The 16,444-nt window shown below is 42.2% G+C and overlaps 1 protein-coding gene across 1 annotated transcript in view; it reads right to left on the reverse strand.

Annotated features, from left to right (window-relative positions):
* vash2 (vasohibin 2) overlaps positions 1–12,690 on the reverse strand; it is a 167,456-nt gene extending 154,766 nt beyond the window's left edge. The window contains exon 1 of the mRNA XM_072580806.1: positions 12,201–12,690. Coding sequence (XP_072436907.1) covers positions 12,201–12,545 — 345 coding nt within the window. The 5' untranslated portion in view covers positions 12,546–12,690. The remainder of the gene's footprint in view (positions 1–12,200) is intronic.
* Between the last annotated feature and the right edge of the window lie 3,754 nt (positions 12,691–16,444).

Here is a 16,444-nt window from a genome sequence, read left to right on the forward strand (position 1 = left end):
TTGCAGATCAAATGCACCCAAATTGCAGATCCTCTCAGCTCTGGTGTCATATTATAAATAAAAAGAGAATGCTTTCATCCAACGTAATTACTTAAGCCATGTTCTTTTCCTCTGTTATAATGTTTAAAACTGCTTTTAAAAGATACTTGATTTAATTAGTATTGTTTTACAAATGATTGGCATCTTAAAAATAGATAGTTTCTGAGTATGTTACACAGTGATGTCGGGTAATCAGAGAGTCAGTAAGCATGGAGGATGATTAGTCCCATCTGTAACTGATCTAACTGAATCATTTGAGGAGGTAACTAGCATACTGAATAGTGTCTAAATGCTGAACTTTGAGTAGATATTTAATAAGGGGCAACACAGCATTTTCCAAATAAGTCACAAAGCCACAACATGTGTCTGGCTATTAATACTGTTACAAGGCACTCAAGAGCAAGGTGCAGTGTTATGTAGTGGATTTCCAGACCTAGGCAAACTGTTCCAGTACAGATACAACAGTCATCTTACACTATAAAGTAGAAAATTAGCTAAGTGTGACCTATCCACAGGTAAACAAGGGCAAATCCAATCCAGGCAACTAGTACCCCATTCGTCTACGCTTAGATAACGGTGATGGGAAGGTGACCCTGAAAGAAATCCTGCCTTCGACGCCCAGTTTGTTTTCTGCTAGGTCTATTTGGCTTCAGGCCTCATTACAGTCTTTATTCAAAGGGAATAAAAGAGCTGGATTCAAGGTGGGCAGGAGGTGTGGGGGATGGATGTAAGAGGGACTGCCCATGGCATCAAGACAGCATTTGGCTAAATGCTTCATATAAGATCCTTAGTAAGATTGAAGTCAATGGGAGTAAGTGTAGCAATCTTATGGCTTTAAGAGGTGCATTTTGTCCTGTTTTTGTTTATGCAGAGAGGTATGAGCGATCTGCTCCAAAGCCAATAAAGTAAACAACTTGTGAAGTCTTGGAGTTTCTCTTTTAAAGTTGGAACAATAGAAGCAGCCTGAATGGGTGGGGTCAGGCTCCCACAGAACCAGGATTTTAGTTTAGTTTTATCCTTCAGTAGCAGTTGCTGGGTCTAGAAGCTAGATGTAGAAGCTCTATTTCCTCTCTCTGTTACAGCTAAAAGCTGAGATTCTCTTCCTGCTGCGATAATTGCATGTGAGACAATCTATTTTGCTGAATTTGCCTTTGCAGGAATGTGTTTATGGTATGGTGCTATATTGGAACAGTTAAATAGTGGTATTTAATATACATTATTTTGTTAAGCGTTTTGATAGAGTTACAGTTAATCCAATTCTTTTATGTTTATGCTATCTGTATTTTAATTATAGTGAATGAATACAGTATACTTTATTTCAAGTTGGTAGTTTGACTAACCCAATTGCAGGGAGAAAGTGAGGACTACAGATGCTGGAGATCAGAGTTCAAGAGTGTAGTGCTGGAAAAGCACAGCCAGGCAGGCAGCACCTGAGGAGCAGGAGAATCGGTGTTTCAGGCATTCCTGATGAAGAGCTTATGCCCGAAATGTCAATTCTCCTGCTTCTCGGATGATGCCTGACCAGCTGTTTTTTTTCTAGCACCACACTCTTCAACTCTAATCCAACTGCATCCGAAACACCTTACATTTACCTTTAGAATAAGAAAAAAAGTTAGAACTTAGACTATCTTCTTATCATATTTGTGGGGTTTTGGTCTGTTCCACAACAGGAAGGGAAACAAACTTTCCCTTGGTTGGAATCATACGGATCATAAAGAAAGATGGTTATGGTTGTCAGAGGTCCATCATCTCCAATCTAGGACATTTCTGCAGGAATTCCTCAAAGTCTTAACTTTCCCATTACCAAATCACCTGTGGTACCTTTTCACTTATTAACCACCACCAATAAGTCAGTGAGGGAGAGGCAGGGAGAGGGAGAGAAGATTTAATCAAAATGGAGTTGGAAGGGAAGATAAAAGCATTGACTCTGACGAGATTTAAAGTAAGTTCCTCATGGTACTGTCTTGGGTCCAACATCAGCTGGTTCCCTCCATTAGAAGGACAGAAGTAGGTGTGTTCACAAATGATTGGTGCTCATGCCAATTGAAACTCTTTGGATAGTGAAGCAGCCCATGTCCACATGCAATAAGACCTGGACAACATTCAGGCTAGGTTTATTAAGTGGTAACAAACATTCATGCCACAAGATTATCAGGCAATGACTACCTTCAACAATAGATTCTCACCACTTTTGTTAGATATTCAACATGATTATCATCACTGAAGTCCCTCACCATCAACATCTATGAGTTACCAGAAACTTTATGGACCAGTTACGTATTTACTGTGGCTGCACAAATAGATCAGAGGTTGACAATTCTATGGTGACTAACTCAACTCCCAATTTTCCAAAGCCCTTCCACCATCTTCGAGACACAAGCCAGGAGTGCGATGGAATGCATTCCATTTTCATGGAGGTTGCAGCTCCAACAACACTCAAGAAGCTCAATACCTTCTCGGACAAAACAGCTTAGTTGACTGACATCCCATCTACCAACTTAAACGTTTACTTCTTGCAATGATGCAAGTTGTCTGCTGTGTGTGCGATTTGCAAGATGGCAAGGATCTTTTGACTGCACTTTCTAAACCTGTGACTTACATTACCTTGATGACCAAAGGTTGGGAGTATTCCCACTGAGTACTCCCATCAGTCTTCAGTTTTTTATTTTTCAGATTTGCAGCAGTCATAATATATTACTTTTGTATTCCAATTACTCAAGACGTTGGTCTCCCATCTTCTATCCTCCATAAACTTGAGTCCATCCAAAACCTAACTGCCTCTGTCGTAATTTGTCCCAATTCTTATTCAGCTATCAAACCTGGTTCTCGCTGACATACATTGGCCAGTGGGTCAAGCAACGTCTCAATTTTAACAGTCTCATCTTCATTTTCAATTCTTTTCATAGCCTTTTTCTTTCCCATCTTTGGAATCACATCCACAATGCCACAAAATGTCTACACTCATCTAATTTTCGCCAGTTCAGAAATCTCAATTCTACATAGATCACAGAATGTTACAGCGCAGCACAGGCCCTTTGGAACTAAATGTTGCACCGACTTGCAACGTCCATCTAACCTACAACGTTCCATTACTATCCATATGTATGTCCAATGCCCATTAAATGCCTTTAAAGCAAGTCTACTAATGTTGCAGGCAAGCTTTTCCAACCCCCTACTACTCTGAGTAAAGTAACTACCTCTGATATCTGTGCTATATCTATCACCCCTCAATTTAAAGCTATTTCCCCTCATGTTAGCCATCACCATCAAAGGAAAAAGGTTTGTACTGTCCACTCTTTCTAACCCTCTGATTATCTTATATGTCTCAATTAAGTCACCTCTCAACCTTCTTCTCTCCAATGAAAACAGCCTCAGTTCCCTCAGCCTTTCCTCGTAAGACCTTCCCTTCCATACCAGGCAACATCCTACTAAATCTCCTCCGAACCTTTTCCAAAGCTTCCACATCCTTCCTATAATGCGGTGGTGACCAGAGCTGCACGCAATATGCCAGGTGTGGCCTTACTAGTGTCTTGTACAGCTGAAGCATGACCTCGTGGCTCTGAAACTCAATCCCCTTACCAATAAACGCTAACATATGCCTTCTTAACAATCCTATCAACCTGGGTGACAACTTTCAAGGATCCATGTACCTAGACACCGAGATCTCTCTGTTCATCCACAAATTTTACCAATAGCTAGTACTCTGCCTTCCAGTTACTTCTTCCAAAGTGAACTACCTCACACTTTTCCACATTAAACTCCATTTGCCATTTCTCAGCACAGCTCTGCAACTCATCTCTGTCCCTCTGTAACTCACATTTTTTGGCACTATCCACAATTCTGCCTACCTTAGTGTCATCCGCAAATTTACTAACCCATCCGTCTACGCCCACCTCCAGATCATTTATCAAAATGACAAACAGTAGTAGCCCCAAAACAGATCCTTGTGGCACAATACTGGTAACTGAGCTCCAAGATGAACATTTCCCATCAATCACCAACCGCTGTCTTCTTTCAGCTAGCCAATTTCTGATCCAAACCACTAAATCACCCTCAATCCCAAAACTCCTTATTTTGTGCAATAGCCTACCATGTGGAACCTATCAAACGCCTTACTGAAATCCATAAGTGGGTGGCACGGTGGCACAGTGGTTAGCACTGCTGCCTCGCAGCACCAGAGACCCGGGTTCAATTCCCGCCTCAGGCGACTGACTGTGTGGAGTTTGCACATTCACCCTGTGCCTGCGTGGGTTTCCTCCCACAGTCCAAAGATGTGCAGGTCAGGTGAATTGGCCATACTAAATTGCCCGTAGTGTTAGGTAAGGGGCAAATGTAGGGGTATGGGTGGGTTGCGGATCGGTGTGGACTTGTTGGGCTGAAGGGCCTGTTTCTGTAATGTAATCATATACACAACATCAATCATTTTACCTTCATCCACCTGTTTGGTCAACTTCTTGAAGAACTCAATGAGGTTAATGAGGCATGACCTAGCCTTCACAAAACAGTGTTGACTATCCCTAATTAAATTATTCCTTTCCAGATGATGATATATCCTCTCTGTTACAACCTTTTCCAAAACCTTACCCTCAACCGAAGTAAGGCTCACTGGCCCATAATTACCAGGACTTGTCCCAACTCCCCTTCCTAAACAAGGGAACAACATTTGCTATCCTCCAGTCTTCTGGCACTAGTCCTGTCAATAATGATGACATAAAGATCAAAGCCAAAGTCTCTGCCATCTCGTCCCTGGCTTCCCAGAGAATCCAGGGCATAAATCGCATCCGGCTGGGGTCTTATCTATTTTCAGATCTTCCAAAATTGCTAAAATCTCCTTATTGGAGAAAGTGAGGACTGCAGATGCTGGAGATCAGAGCTGAAAATGTGTTGCTGGAAAAGCGCAGCAGGTCAGGCAGCATCCAAGGAGCAGGAGAATTGACGTTTCGGGCATGAGCCCTTCTTCAGGAATGCGCCCTTCCTCATTCCTGAAGAAGGGCTCATGCCCGAAACATCGATTCTCCTGCTCCTTGGATGCTGCCTGACCTGCTGCGCTTTTCCAGCAACACATTTTCAAAATCTCCTTATTGTCAACCTCAATCCCATCTAATCTAGTAGCCTATATCTCCGTCTTCTCACTAACACTGCCCTTTTCCAATGTGAATACTGATGAAAAGTATTCATTAAATGCTTCCCCTATGTATTTAGATTAGATTAGATTACATTACATTACAGTGTGGAAACAGGCCCTTCGGCCCAACAAGTCCACACCGACCCACCGAAGCGCAACCCACCCAATTCTAACATGTGGCGGGGTTCATTCCCCAGTACCAAATCCATTATGGCATTGCCCCTTGTTAGCCTGTCTACATACTGTGTCAGAAAACCCTCCTGCACACGTTGAACAAAAACTGATCCATTTAAATTACTTGAACTATAGTATTCCAGTCAATATTGGAGAAATTAAAGTCCCCCATAACAACTACCCTGTTACTATCGCTCCTATTGAGAATCATCTTTGCTATCCTTTCCTCTACATCCCTGGAACAAATTGGAGGCCTATAGAAAACTCCCAACAGGGTGGCCTCTCCTTTCCTGTTTCTAACCTCAGCCCAAACTATCTCAGTGGATGACTCCTCAAACGTCATCTCAGCTGCTGTAACACTACCCTGTAACACTAATAATGCCTCAAGCCCCCACTTTTACCACCTTCTCTGTTCTTGCTGAAACATCTAAATCCCAGAATCTGTAACAACCATTCCTGTCCCTCCTCTAGCCATGTCTCTGAAATGGCCACAACATCAAAATCCCAAGTACCAACCCATGCTGCAAGTTCACCCACCTTATTCCGGATGCTCCTGGCATTGAAATACACACATTTCAAACCAACATCCTGATTGTCGGTGCCCTCTCGCGACCTTATAAACCTATCCCTATCCTCACTACCCTCAACCTCCTGTACACTGGAACTACAATTCAGGTTCCCATTCCCCCTGCTGCATTAGCTTAAACCCTCCTGAATTGTATTAGCAAATCTCCCCCCCAAGAATATTGGTACCCCTCTGGTTCAGGTGAAGATGATCCTGTTCTTTTTATTAGATTTCTTACAGTGCAGAAACAGGCCCTTCGGCCCAACCAGTCCACACCGACCCTCCGAAGAGTAACCCATCCAGACCTACTTCCCTCTGACTAATGCATGTAACATTATGGGTAATTTGGAATGGCCAATTCACCTGATCTGCATATCTTTGGACTTGTGGGTGGAAACCAGAGCACCTGGAGGAAACCCACACTACACAGGGAGAATGTGCAAACTCCACACAGACAGTCAGCCAAGGCTGGAATCAAACCTGGGACCCTGCTGTTGTGAGGCAGTAGTGCTAACCACTGAGCCACCATGCCGCCCCATGTTTGTAAAGGTCCCACCTTCCCCAGAAAGAGCTCCAATTACCAAGAATTCAAAATCTTCCCTCCTGCACCATCCCTGCAGCCACGTGTTCAGCTCCACTCTCTCCCTGTTCCTCGCTTCACTAGCACGTGGCACGGGCAAGAAACCAGAGATAACAACTCTGGTTGTTCTAACTAAAAACTTCCACCCTAGCTCCCTGAATATCTGCTTTAAATCCCCATGTCTCTTCCTGTCCATGTCATTGGTGCCTATGTGGACCATGACTTGGGGCTGCTCCCCCTCCACCTCAATGATCCCAAAAACACAATCAGAGACATCACGAACCATGGCACCTGGGAGGCAACACAACAATCGTGAGTCTCACTCATTCTCACAAAACCTCCTATCTGTCCCCTAACTATGGATTCTCCAATGACTGAAGCTTTGCTCCTCTTCTCCCTTCCCCTCTGAGCAAAAAGGACAGACTCTATGCCAGCGACCTGTGTCCCATTGCTTACCCTTGGTAAGTCATCCTTCCCAACAGTATCCAAAATGGTATACTTATTGTTGAGGGGAACCACCACAAGGAGATTAGAGTCAAAATTAGATTGGTGCCGGAAAAGCACAGCAGGTCAGGCAGAGACCGAGGAGCAGGAAAATTGACATTTTGAGCAGAAGCCCTTAATTGTGGGCGGCACGGTGGCACAGTGGTTAGCACTGCTGCCTCACAGCGCCAGAGATCCGGGTTCAATTCCCGCCTCAGGTGACTAACTGTGTGGAGTTTGCACGTTCTCCCCGTGTCTGCATGGGTTTCCTCCGGGTGCTCCGGTTTCCTCCCACAATCCAAAGATGTGCAGGTCAGGTGAATTGGCCATGCGAAATTGCCCGTAGTGTTAGGTAAGGGGTAAATGTAGGGGTAGGGGTATGGGTGGGTTGCGCTTCAGCGGGGCGGTGTGGACTTGTTGGGCTGAAGGGCCTGTTTCCACACTGTAAGTAATCTAATTCCTGACTTCCTGTTCCTCGGATGCTGCCTGACCTGCTCTGTTTTTCCAGCACCACTCTAATCTTGGTTCCCTCTCCAACCCTGACGGTAACCCATCTACCTTCTTCACATGGCTGTGGAGTAACTACCTCCCTGTAATTCCTCTCAATACCCCCCTCCACCTCCTGAATGATCTGAAGTTCATCCAACTCCAGCTCCAGTTCCCTAACATGGTTCCCTAACAGGCCCGAACATGGCACTTCCCACAAATGAAGTCATCAAGGACAATAGAGATGACCATTACCTCCCACATATTGCAGGAGGAACATTCAACTGCCCTAATCTCCAGTCCCGCTATTCTAATTTCCCAAATAGACTGCCTGAAAAAAAAACAAATGAAACATGAAAAAACTTGTCACCTTACCGACACACAGAACTTTTCTTTTGTTTAGAGGAGGAGGATGAGTGGGAGACATTACCCAAGTAGTGTTTCAGGTAAAGCAACCACCAAAATATATGACCTCGTGACCTCTCCGACTGCATCCAGGAACTGAAGAAAAACCAGAACTAAAAGAAATTTAAACTATATACTCACGTATCCCAACAGGCTCCGCTGCTCCCTGGAGACCTCGTGACCTCTCCAACTGCGACCAGGAACTCTGATCACTTCATAAGGAACTATGCCTTCAACTACCTTGGCTCTAAATACTGGAATTTCCTTGCTATATCTCTCTGCCTCTACCTCACTTTCTTTCTTTGACTCTACCTCTTTAACCATGGTTTTGGTTATCTGGCCAAATATCTCTTAAAGGGCTCTGTCATTTTTAGCTCTCTAATGCACCTCTGAAGCAGTCTGGGTTTTCAGCATGAGTGCTACAGTTCCAAATTCCACCCCAAAATGATTTTCGCATCTGACAAATGCAAACAGTATGTTGGGAACAGAAACAGCCTCTCTCCACGGCATTTCTGGAATGACAAAGCCTTTCAACTCCAAACCTCAAGGCCTTTGTGAAGTTTCTGCTGAGATATGAATACCTTCACACTTTGCCTGCTTCATGATGATGTCAGCTGTGATTGTTAGCTATTACAATCTATTACAGACCCCTTTGATGTTAGGACTGAGGACAAAGTTGGATCAATTCTTCAAACCTTCTTTTCAGTCTTCCTAGCTGCTGTGCTCCATCTAACCAGGGACAAGTTCCCTGCTGGGGATGGTAAACTATTTAATCTTAGATCAATCCAATCAAAACCTAAGATCACCTTCAAACTCTAAAGTGTTCATGACGCTGCAGTAAGAGCTATGTCAGAAAGGGATGTTCAGGGAATCATTGACTTATTTACTGAAGTGTATATGAAGATGGAACTTACATTTTACTACATTTGGAAGTTATTTTCATAGAAGTATGGTGGTGCCGCCTTTGGTCACCTGAGGAATATCCTACCAAGACCACCACAAATGTCAGGGACTCCTCAATTCAACCCACAGTGCATTGCTCACATTCCAATAATCTCAAATCAATCAGAATTCCTACCTAACATTCAAATACTTCACCTCACACTTACACACACAGCTGTGCTGCAAGCCTCATCCTTCAGGTGTACAAACTGTTAGATTTTCAACCATATCACGCAAAGATGCACAGGAATGGATACAAGGTCACATGCAAAGTTGCATAATTCCTGGAAGGTTGTCAGGTGGGAGGAGATAGAAATGGCCAAAATGGTGCAAGGATTTGACTTTGAGGGTAAGAATTTTGAAATGGAGCGATTTGTGCTCTCGAACTGAATGCAGATCAAGCACCGGAGCAACTTCAGTTATGAAGGAGCTGAGTTTTGGAGGTGAAAAATAGGAAGTCAGTCAAAGATACAGAGGACATGTGGTGGTAAATAGAAAAACATATATAAGTTAATAATATTATGGAGGCGAAAATAGGGTGTGTGGTAATGGGCGGAAATCCTGCTGGAAGCTCAGCTCATGTCAGGGAGGATGCCAGTGCAGTGAACACTCTGGTTCAGCCTGAGACAGTAACCAAGGAGGGTGATTTCGTTATTAGGTAGGGAATACAATATGCAACAGAAGCCAAAGATAAGACTTTATACTTCCCATGGTTTAATTAGAGGTACTTTTGGTTCATGACTGAGTGCTGGATGTGCAATTTGGCAACTGTGAAAGGGTCAAGAAAGATAACAGCGTGATAGAAACAAAAACAGAAGTTGCTGGAGAAATTCAGCATGTCTGACAGCATCGGTGGAGAGAAAGCAGAGTTAGCATTCTGAAGAAGGGTCACTGGATTAAAAATGTTACCTTTGCTTTCTCTCCACCGAAAGCAGGGATAACATTTTTAATCCAGTGACCCTTCTTCAGAACACTAACAATGCTTTCTCTCCACAAAGATCTGCTGGGTTTCTCTAGCAATTTCTATTCTTGTTTCAAATCTGGTGGCATAGCAGAGTTAGGTATTATCAGTATACATTGGTAAAGAGTTTTCAGATGATTTTGTCCAGGAGCAGCAGGTAAATATGCAATAGGACAGACTAAATAGGATGAATTCAAAGGAGATTCAGCAGTTATAAAAAGGCTTTAACATAGTGAAAACATTTATGTGGAACATAGGATGCATGTGGATGACACAAAATTGTGGTATTGTGGACATTGAAGAAGGTTACTTAAGGGTACAACGGGTTCTTGATCAGTTGGGCTAGTGGGTTGACAAGTGGCAGATGGAGTTTAATGCAAGTAAATGTGAGATGTTGGTACGACAAACCAGGTCAGGACTTACACAGTTAATAGTAGGGCCTTGCAGAGTGTCATCAAACAGAGAAACCTAGGCATCCAGGTACATAGTTCCTTAAAAGTGGCATTACAGGTGTACAGGGTGTGAAGATGTCATTTAGGACAACTGTCTTCATTGGTCAGAGCATTGAATATAGGAGTTGAGACTTCATTTTGTGGCTGTACAGGACATTGATAAAGCCACTTTTGGAGTACTGCATACAGTTCTGGTCACCATGCTATTGGAAGGATGTTATTAACCTGGAAAGGGTACAGAAAAGATTTACAAAAATGTTTGCAAAACTGGAGGATTTGAGTTAAGAAAGGCTGGATACGCTGGGACTTTTTTTTCCCCTGAAGTGTAGGAGATTGAGAGGTGACCTTATAAAGGTTTATAAAATCATGGCAGGTATAGACATGTGAATAGCCAAGGTAGGGGAGTCCAAAACTAGAGACCATAAGGTTTAAGGTGAGATGGGTAAGGTTTAAAGGGATCCTGTGTGGCAACTTTTTCACATGGGGGATGAACTGCCAGAGGCAATGGTACAGGTGCTTACAATTACAACATTTAAAAGACATTTGGACAGGTACATGGATAGGAAAGGCATGAGAGGGATATTGGTCAAATGCAGGCAAAAAGAACTGGTTTAGCTTGGATGATCGCATGGATGAAACAGATTGAAGGGTCAATTTCTGTGACTTCAATGGATCATTGTCAGGTGAAATTTTATAATGAACCATATTGAAATATTAGGACAAATAACCAAAACCTTGGCTGAAGAGACAGATTTAAGGACCAACTTAAATATAGGAAAACGCTACAGGGAAGTTTAAGGAGGAAATTTCAGAGCTTAGGATATAGGCATAACCACCAACAATGGAGCAGTGAAAACGGGTTGTTCAAGAAGCCAGAATTGGAGGTGTAGAGACCTTGAAGAGTTCTAGGGCAGGAGGGGTTTAGAGATTGGACAGGATGAGGTCACAGAGGGACAGACCCCAGAGATAAAAGTGTAGAAAGAGAAACCATTATAGTGGATGATTCTCTAGCTATGACTGGTCTAAATTCAATATTTCTTGCATAATGCTCCCTTCCATTTTCAATTGACCTTTTAAAATTTCTCATCAAATTAAATAAAAACAGAGCAAAGATTAAGTGTTCAGTTTCAAATATACATTCAACACCGACAACACTCAGCGTATTAACTTAAATGCAAAATTTTAAATGCAAAGCTTCATTTCAGTTCCTCACAGTAAACACTATATTTGAAAAAGGAAACATTTGATAACAGCTATTTCTGTGGCTCACAATTCAGACTGGACAAAATAGGCGAATTGATTAACTATGCATTAATAAGTTGTGACCAGTCGGCAGACCAGGGAAGCAAATTAAACTATATATGGTCATACACAACTAGATTAGTAACTCAAACTAATCCCTCAAGAATTATATGTTCACAACAAAAAAAAATCAATGTGAAGAACACAGATTGTGTTGCTAACGTATTGTTTTGCCAACACTGTATGTCTATGGGTGAATGAACCCGCTGGTAAACCTTGTTTTGCTTATTTGAATGTAATACATGTATATGCTACCACTAAGGTAATTGTGTCGTGAACACATTTTATCACACTTTTAGAATAGCCATTTAAGATAAAGTTCATAGACAATATTTTAAACTCTCTCAAAATATCATACTTTGTTCTAACTTTATTGAAGTGACTTTAAAAAGCCACACAAAGGCTTATATTGGCTATATAAAAACGAGAGCAAAACAAATGAGATATCAGGATCATTCATTCGGGTTTGCCGTTTCTCTAATCGACAAAACATTCAATGCCAAATTTATCAATTTTTAACCCAAGGGACGAATTTCTGGTCAGGAATTCTGTAATATATACTAAGTAAATTCGATTCTCACCACCAAAATATTTATAGTGTCCAAATCGCGTGCGTATTCCCACACTGAAAAATATGCGAACACTTATGATATATATATATATAAGCTGTACAGGCAATCACTCACCCGGGGTATAAATGCAGCTTTTCGTATACTCTCCTCCATCTCCTTCCCTCCTGGGTGTATTTTAGCCACATGCGCCCACATTCTTTGCCAAGTACGCTCATCAATCGGAAAACCACTTTTATTCACATAGAAAAGCACTCCACCATCTTTCTCGTCTTCTTCTCCGGAAGATTTGCTGGCATTATTACCCGAGGCTGTTACCGGGTTTGCACCTGTAGTGTTAGCAGCCTTTGATCTGGTTTGCTTGCCTACTTTAACACCAACGCTCTTGCCACTGACGCCTGTCATGCTGTTGTGTCCTGCCCTCGGATTCCCTTTCGCTGCCCTTTTAAATACTATGCTCATCTACGTCGGATTCATCGCAGTGATAATAGTCTAATTGATTGCTTCCAGATTCCCTGAAATTGCTGCCTCAGCAATCCCCATGCTGTCGGTCCGACTCTCCCCTGCCCGATGATAGCAGCAGCTTCATTTTGTTACTCCCGTTACCCAGCAGTCGGTAAGTTTCGCTCGTCCGTATTGGCTGAGCCTGCGGGTAATGGGCGTGGCCACGGGTCATTTCTGCCATCTCATTGGCTGCTGCCATGGAATACAGCAACAGTAATAACATCTGCCACGATTCCATTGGCTAACATCGCATTGTAGGGCGGGGCTAAGCGCGAATAAATCAAAATATATTAAGCTCAGTCTCAAACCTCGATTGTGACCTCGCATTGCACAAGTGAACGGGAGCCAAGTCATCTATAACATATTCAGGGTCGCTCTGTGTTCTTTGCAGTGGGTCTGCGCTGCTGCCACCCGCTGGCTTCCTGTTTAATCGGAGAATCTAATTTTGTACATATGGAAAATTGTATGTTCCCTTAGGTTTCAATATAATATATTACATAGCTCTTTATTAAAGAATCATCAAATCATTTAACTCATTTGCCAATTAGGAAATGTACTTTCGCATCTTTGAGGGTAAGAGTGAACGCACAGGATGAATGGATAGGACAAAAATCACGTTAAGATGCAATGACATGCTAATTAAATGGTTTGAGGAAATGGCTTCACGGCCCCCTGCAAGTAAAGTTGTTTTTCTGGTACAAATTCCACGTAGGTATTAATCGATATACGATGGTTGGAGGGGGACAAGAACGTTGGACAGCAAATAAACAACACTGTAACATTTGTTTCGAGTAAACATTTAGTTTAGGAAAAGATTGAGCTAATTTGCATTCTTCCCTCTTAGTAATTCTGTAATATTTAGAAATGTCATGATACAGCACATGAGAAAATCTGTCAGCCTGTACCTAACGTTTTGCAAGAACTATCCTATTACCCTACTCATGCCCGTGTCTTACCCTTCAAGAAATTATTGATTTTCGTTGTATGCATTAGTAAAGTTAGGGTCATGGCTACAACATTTGCTGATGAAACAAAAAATGGCCCTGTGCTTTGGTGAGGAAGAATGCTTTAGACTGCAACAAGATACCATTGTACCTGCAAAGTTAACAGAAAAATGGCAACTAAAATTTAATCCAGACAAGAATGGGTTTATGCATTTGGGGATGGAAAACAAGGTAAAGGAATACATAATAAATAACCAGAAACACCACTGGAGACACACAATATCTTTGTCACCAAGATTGGAAATATTCAAGCAGTTAACTCTGTGACTGTCACTAAGCCAAACTCTCCCTGCTATTCCTTCTTGACTTATCTGCAACGTTTGATTCAGTTGACCACACCATTCTCCTCCAATATCCCTCTACCTAGCTGTAAGTGACTGCTTTCACACTCATATCTACCTAAATTATAGCCAAGGATCTGTTTTTGTCACATCCCCTCTCCATTTCTACATGCTGCCTCTCAGAAGCAGCATCCAAGACCACAGTGTTGGTTTTTATATATACACTAATGACGATCAGCTCTACCTTACCGCCATCCCTTTGGACTACATTGTCACTAAATTATCAGCTTGCTTACCTGACATCAAGCTCTGGATGAGCAGAGGTTTCTTTCAACTGAGAGGCCTGAAATCATTTCATACAGTCCACACTCCAGAATTAGTCTCCTAGTTACTGACTTTCTTGTTATTCCCCAGAAAAAGACCAAAATAAAGATACCCCACTCATGTAACACTGAGATAAGTTTCTGCGTTCATATTTGTCCCATTACAAAGACTATCTATTTCCACCTTTATAACATTGCCCCCATTCACTCTTTTCTCAAATCATCTGCTACACAGAGATCTTCATTCATGCTCTAATTATTTCTGGACTTGACTATTCCAACACATCCTGGCTGGTTTTACAACCTACTTGAGGTCATCCGAAACTTTACTGCCAAGTCATAACTTGCATGAAGTCACGTTCAATCATCATCTTTATGCTTACTGACCTACAGTGGTTCCTGGGCATATAATGTCTTGAGTTTAAAATTCTCATAAACGCTTTCAATCCTTCCATTGCCTAACCACTCCTGTAAGTTCTTCCAGCTCCTCAGCCTCCAAAATATCCATGCTCCTGTAGACCTGGTGTACAGAGTCCTCTGATTTTAATCCCTCCAGCATTTTTGGTTTTGCTTTCTGTTGTCTAGGCTCTGAGCTCTGGAATACCAACTATTCCTCAGGAACCTTCATAAATCACTGGTTTATTTCAAACCTTCAAAAAGGGGAAACCTTTAATACATCACTGGTTCTGCCTCGACTAAAATAATGTACCCAAATCTGAGCACATTTTAGTAACAATTTGAAGCCATTTAATGATTAAGAGAATGTTTTCAAAGATGAGGACTAGATTGGGTTGGGATATCTGGTCGGCATGGATGGGTTGGACCAAAGGGTCTGTTTCCATGCTATACATCTCTATGACTCTATGTCTCCACGAGGAACTTCAATTAAGTAGCCAAATGGGGTTGTACTACTTAGAGAAGATGACCTTTGATAGAGGTGATCAAATTATGAGGCGTTTCCACTTGGCAGATAGGAAGAAATTATTCCCATTGGTAGAAGGTTTGAGAACCAGACAACACTGAGTTAAAACGATTGGCCATTGACTCACAGTTCAAATGAGGTTAAACCTTTCTTACACAGCAAGTTATTAGGATCTGGAATTTTCTGCCTGAGACTGGGAAGCACATTCTCATGTAATGAGGTAGGCTTAATTAATGATCTCATAGTAAAGGGTCCTCTCAAGAAGAGTGACCAAAGATTCATAGCTAGCATTTCAAATTCAGGAAGGGTATTTCTTGAACAGATATTTTGGGGATATTCAATTCATCCCAATTAAAATATCTTCCTGAGAGGAAGAAAGATTGTAAAGGGGTTAACCATCCATGGCTAAGCAAAGAAGTTAAATTAACATAAAGGCAAAAACTAAGGTAGACCATACTGTGATAATGCTGCACCTTTGACAAGGTCATGTTGTGCTTGGTTTTTTTCACGAGAGTTCGTAAAGGCAGAGGATCCAGTATGTCTGGAAATATCTACTTGAGAAGGCTTTTAAGTCTTTCAGTTAAAACACTTTTACAATGAAAGGGAAGCAGCCAGAAGCTGTTGGACCCAAAGAAGCAGTTCCATGCTGATCCTTTCTCTCTCTCTCTCTCTCTCTCTCTCTCTCTCTCACAATCTTCTCCTGTAATAACCCTGTGTTTGATTTTACCTTTTTTGCCAAGGGGGTGTTTATGGGAATGCTGCAAGTATTTGGAACAGCATCATTATGGGCGGCACAGTGGCACAGTGGTTAGCACTGCTGCCTCACAGCGCCAGAGACCCAGGTTCAATTCTCAGGTGACTGACTGTGTGGAGTTTGCACATTCTCCCCATGTCTGCATGGGTTTCCTCTGGGTGTTCTGGTTTCCTCCCACAGTCCAAAAATGTGCAGGTTAGGTGAATTGGCCATGCTAAAATTGCCCATAGTGTTAGGTGAAGGGGTAAATGTAGGGGAATGGGTCTGGCTGGGTTGTGCTGCGGCGGGTTGGTGCGGGCTTGTTGGGCCAAAGGGCCTGTATCCACACTGTAAATAATCTAATCTAGCTAAGTTGCAAAAGCATTGACTAGGTTTTCATATTGGTTGCGTTATTCTAAATTTGGTTCTCTTTTGTTCATGTTTCATTCAGTAGTCTGTAAGTAAATTCTATTTTGTTCAAAACTAAGTGGTTGGGCCAGCTGCATCACTCCTGGAATATCCACTTAGCACCTGCTTAAAACAACCAGCAACTGGGCTACATTCTTGAAATGTTTTGAGGGGGTCTGTCCTGGT

This window comes from Chiloscyllium punctatum, chromosome 11 (genome assembly GCF_047496795.1).
Source record: "Chiloscyllium punctatum isolate Juve2018m chromosome 11, sChiPun1.3, whole genome shotgun sequence".
NCBI lineage: Eukaryota > Metazoa > Chordata > Chondrichthyes > Orectolobiformes > Hemiscylliidae > Chiloscyllium > Chiloscyllium punctatum.